At 35.9% G+C, this 3,775-nt stretch overlaps 1 protein-coding gene across 1 annotated transcript in view; it reads right to left on the bottom strand.

Moving 5' to 3' along the window:
• Positions 1–1,827: 1,827 nt before the first annotated feature.
• LOC111392119 (eukaryotic initiation factor 4A-6-like) overlaps positions 1,828–3,775 on the bottom strand; it is a 9,747-nt gene continuing 7,799 nt past the window's right edge. Inside the window, exons 2-3 of the mRNA XM_023017387.1 lie at positions 3,192–3,725; positions 1,828–2,756 (exon numbers count right to left, since the gene is read on the bottom strand). Coding sequence (XP_022873155.1) covers positions 2,121–2,756; positions 3,192–3,725 — 1,170 coding nt within the window. The 3' untranslated portion in view covers positions 1,828–2,120. The remainder of the gene's footprint in view (positions 2,757–3,191; positions 3,726–3,775) is intronic.

Here is a 3,775-nt window from a genome sequence, read left to right as displayed (position 1 = left end):
ATGTTGGCAGATGGCAGTGGCCGGCCATGGCTGGTTTTCAATATTATTATTATTATTATTATTTTGATATTCAGGTATCCCAACTTACACTAGACTAAATTTTGGACCCCCAAGATCCTTGCCCTTAGAACCTTGGAGGGGATAAATCACGGGTTATGCCTCAATTGGATCACAGGTCCCCCCCACCGCCTGTACACTTCTGCGCACAAGAGATCCTCCTCCAAAGTGATTGCTCCATACCAAATAAATCTGGTCACAGGTTCCCACCAAGATTCGAACCTTCATCCTGCCGCTGGAAACAAGACAAATGTTGATTGATCCACCAGTTGAGCTGTGCCCCGAGAGGTCAAGTTTTCAATATTATTAGTTTAGGGGGTGGCGGTGGGAGTGGGGGTGGACGAGGGATATAAACAGAAGTAGTATTTTGGTTTTGGATAGGGATAGGGTATGTGGGGTTTGGATGGGGATGGGTAATTTCTATTTTTCATTAATTTGTTCTTCATTTTTTTAATTGTTTTATGTGAAAAATGCAAAATTACCATCTTATTTATTTTTATTTTTTTTAAATTTGATCAAATTATACTAAATCAACTAACAGTAATTTGGACAACATGCGCATATTTTAAGAAGGTTTTAGACTATGTATAGCACAAAATGAAGGCCAACATAAAATATGAAATTTTTTTGTAGCCTTTCAATTGAAAATATTAAAAGCTAGTCTGAACCATATTCACCTTTTTTTAGATTAATGGTGTCAAATTCTCGAATCATTTTGTGTGTAAAACTATGCCACACAAGGCAGCTCAACATATAAAAATTCAATCCAAGCACGAGTTTGCCTAACAAATTAAGCTCTTGTTTGAGCCTCAATTTGGAGGAAAAAATTCATTTTTGAGTAATGTATTAATGGAAATGTGTGATTAAAATATAAGAAAGAATTGAAAAACTTAATTGAAATGATGTCAAAATATTATTTAAGAATTCTTTTTTCAAAGAAAGGGGCTCAAAGGGCTAAGGCTTTGTTTAATTCCCATTTTTTTTCAAAATACATATTTCTCTCTTCTTTCCGATCACACATTCTTCATTAAAATAATATTATAGATAAATCAAAAAAAATTTCCCATTTTTCAACCACGCATTTCTCATCATTCTATTATTCCAAATTTTTTTTCATGAAAATGGAGCTCAAACACATTCAAAGTCTAGGCCAAGCACGACTCAACTCGACAAATAAAAGTTTGATCCAGCTCCAGACACAAGCCGGCTCGATTGGGGACTTGCCGCAATCATTATACCATACAACAGTCAATGATAAAGTAGTAAAGCACATAGGCAAAATTATTTTTGAAGGCATGATAATGGCATTGCCCATTCGAGGCAACATAGAGACGAGTGTTAGTGAAACAAAACGACTAATGCTACCTATGTAGGAGTTACAAAAGTTTTACATATTGATAAAGTATCACAAAAAAAACAAAAAAAAAAATTAGATATTTGATTGAAAAGATTTTGATCCAATAATATCTCACCACATCGTGTACTTATAAATCAATCTGTAAATTATAATGTACATGTAACACAACCGGAGCGAAACACAGGCAAAGATACCTTACAAAATCACATTTCATCTGTCAGATCAAATGATGCTGAAATTGACGTTAAACATCGTAAAAATTAGTTTATTCCCAGTAATAATATAAACACTTGAAAACCAAAATCAAGACTTAGGCAAAGACGAACTTACGACGTTAATTCATATACAACCTGTTTTGTGGAATCAAGAATCAGAGTACAAAATGATTATATACAACCAACAAGCACAATTCATTAAATATAACATATGCATACAAAATTAGAAATCCAAATTTAAAGACCTTGTCAAGTCCAACAACATACAAATCTGCACTTAATTTGGACAAATTACATTACAAAAATAACCAAAATTTTGCAACAGCAAATTGAAACCGGAACAAAATTGGAAAATGAAAATCCCCTCTGCAAATCAGGGAACATGCATCCTCCCAATTACAAGTCAATTACACATTTAACTAACCTAAGAAATAAGATAATAAAATACTTAAACGAGAAACATTTTAACCTTCCAGGAACAAAAAACCGAATTACAGGAGATCGGCAACATTGGCAGGCAGCTCCTCAATTACCACATTATAGAATTTCTGTATGTCAAAAAGCATGCGGTCGTCATCTTTGGTAACAAAATTAATAGCAACACCCTTCCTCCCAAATCGCCCACTACGTCCAATACGATGTAGGTAGTTCTCAGGCTGAGTCGGCAGATCATAGTTGATAACAAGTGAGACTTGCTGAACATCTATGCCACGGGCCAAGAGGTCAGTGGTAATGAGCACACGTGAAGAACCAGAACGGAATTCTCTCATGATGATATCTCTTGTATTCTGGTCCATGTCTCCATGTGTAGCAGATACAGTATGATCACGACTTCGCATTTTTTCAGTGAGCCAGTCAACCTTACGCCTGGTGTTAACAAAGATGACACTCTGGGTGATGGCCAAAGTCTCATAAAGATCACATAGAGTTTCGAGTTTCCATTCTTCCTTTTCAACATTGACATAGAATTGCTTGATACCCTCAAGAGTTAGCTCATCACGTTTGACAAGAATACGGACAGGCTTATTCATAAACTTCCTTGTGATTTCAAGAGCCTCGGGTGGCATTGTTGCAGAGAATACACCAACTTGAATTTTAGGTGGCAAAAGCTGGAAGATATCATATATCTGAAAAGAACAAACCTCCGTGTTTGAAACAAAATATTCGGAACAATGAAAGGCTGAAACTGAATTTCAGGCTAACTACAGGTAATATCATTCCAAGTACTACGACCAAAGAAAATACCATAAACCAACAAGAAACAGAAAAATGTTAAATTAAGTCAAAGCAGTGATCAATAATGGCAATACTCATTTCATTTTTTGAAGAATAATAAGTCATATAGAGAATTACTGAAAAATAATGATATAGAAGAACATTACGGCGAACCAAAATTTCATCGTCTGAAAAGTTAAACTACAAAAAAAAAAATAGAACTTGTAGATATAAATGTAACCTGAGACGAATATAGATATTGTGCATATGAACTGCAAAAACATCAGTTACACAATAAACTAAATAAAGGAAGCAGAAAGCAAAAGGTAAAAAGCTAAAAAACAGACCTGATCCTTGAATCCTCTTGAGAGCATTTCATCTGCTTCATCCAACACAAATATCTTAATGTAGTCAGGGCGAAGTGACTGCCTCCGCAACATATCAAAGACACGACCTGGGGTACCAACCACAACATGAACTCCGCCGGAAAGAATACGCTGATCTTCACGAACAATGGTACCCCCAACACAAAAATGAACCTTGACACCAAGATAGTCACCTAGTGCTCGCATAACCTTCTCAATTTGTTGCGCAAGCTCACGAGTGGGTGCAAGAACCAAAGCCTGGCATTCAACCGTTCCATAGTCCAGCTGTTGGAGAATACCAGAGCAGAAAGTTGCGGTTTTCCCAGTACCAGATTGTGCCTGTTGAATTACATCAAGTCCCTTGCAAAATGGAACAATTCCCCTCTGCTGAATAGCAGAGGGCTTCTCAAAACCTTGAAAGAATAAAGAAAAAACACTAAAGCCATATTGATTTACAGAAAGAATGGAAGAAAAAGAAGAACCATCAAGAATCTTATACTGCCAAACAATATAGGACTAATGAAAAGCACAATCCAGACGTAGCACATGAAGACATATTATATTTT

The sequence above is a fragment of the Olea europaea genome, chromosome 4 (assembly GCF_002742605.1).
Source record: "Olea europaea var. sylvestris chromosome 4, O_europaea_v1, whole genome shotgun sequence".
Lineage (NCBI taxonomy): Eukaryota > Viridiplantae > Streptophyta > Magnoliopsida > Lamiales > Oleaceae > Olea > Olea europaea.
The sequence above is the reverse complement of the archived record's forward strand: the minus strand, read 5'-3'. Positions and strand labels throughout refer to the sequence as shown.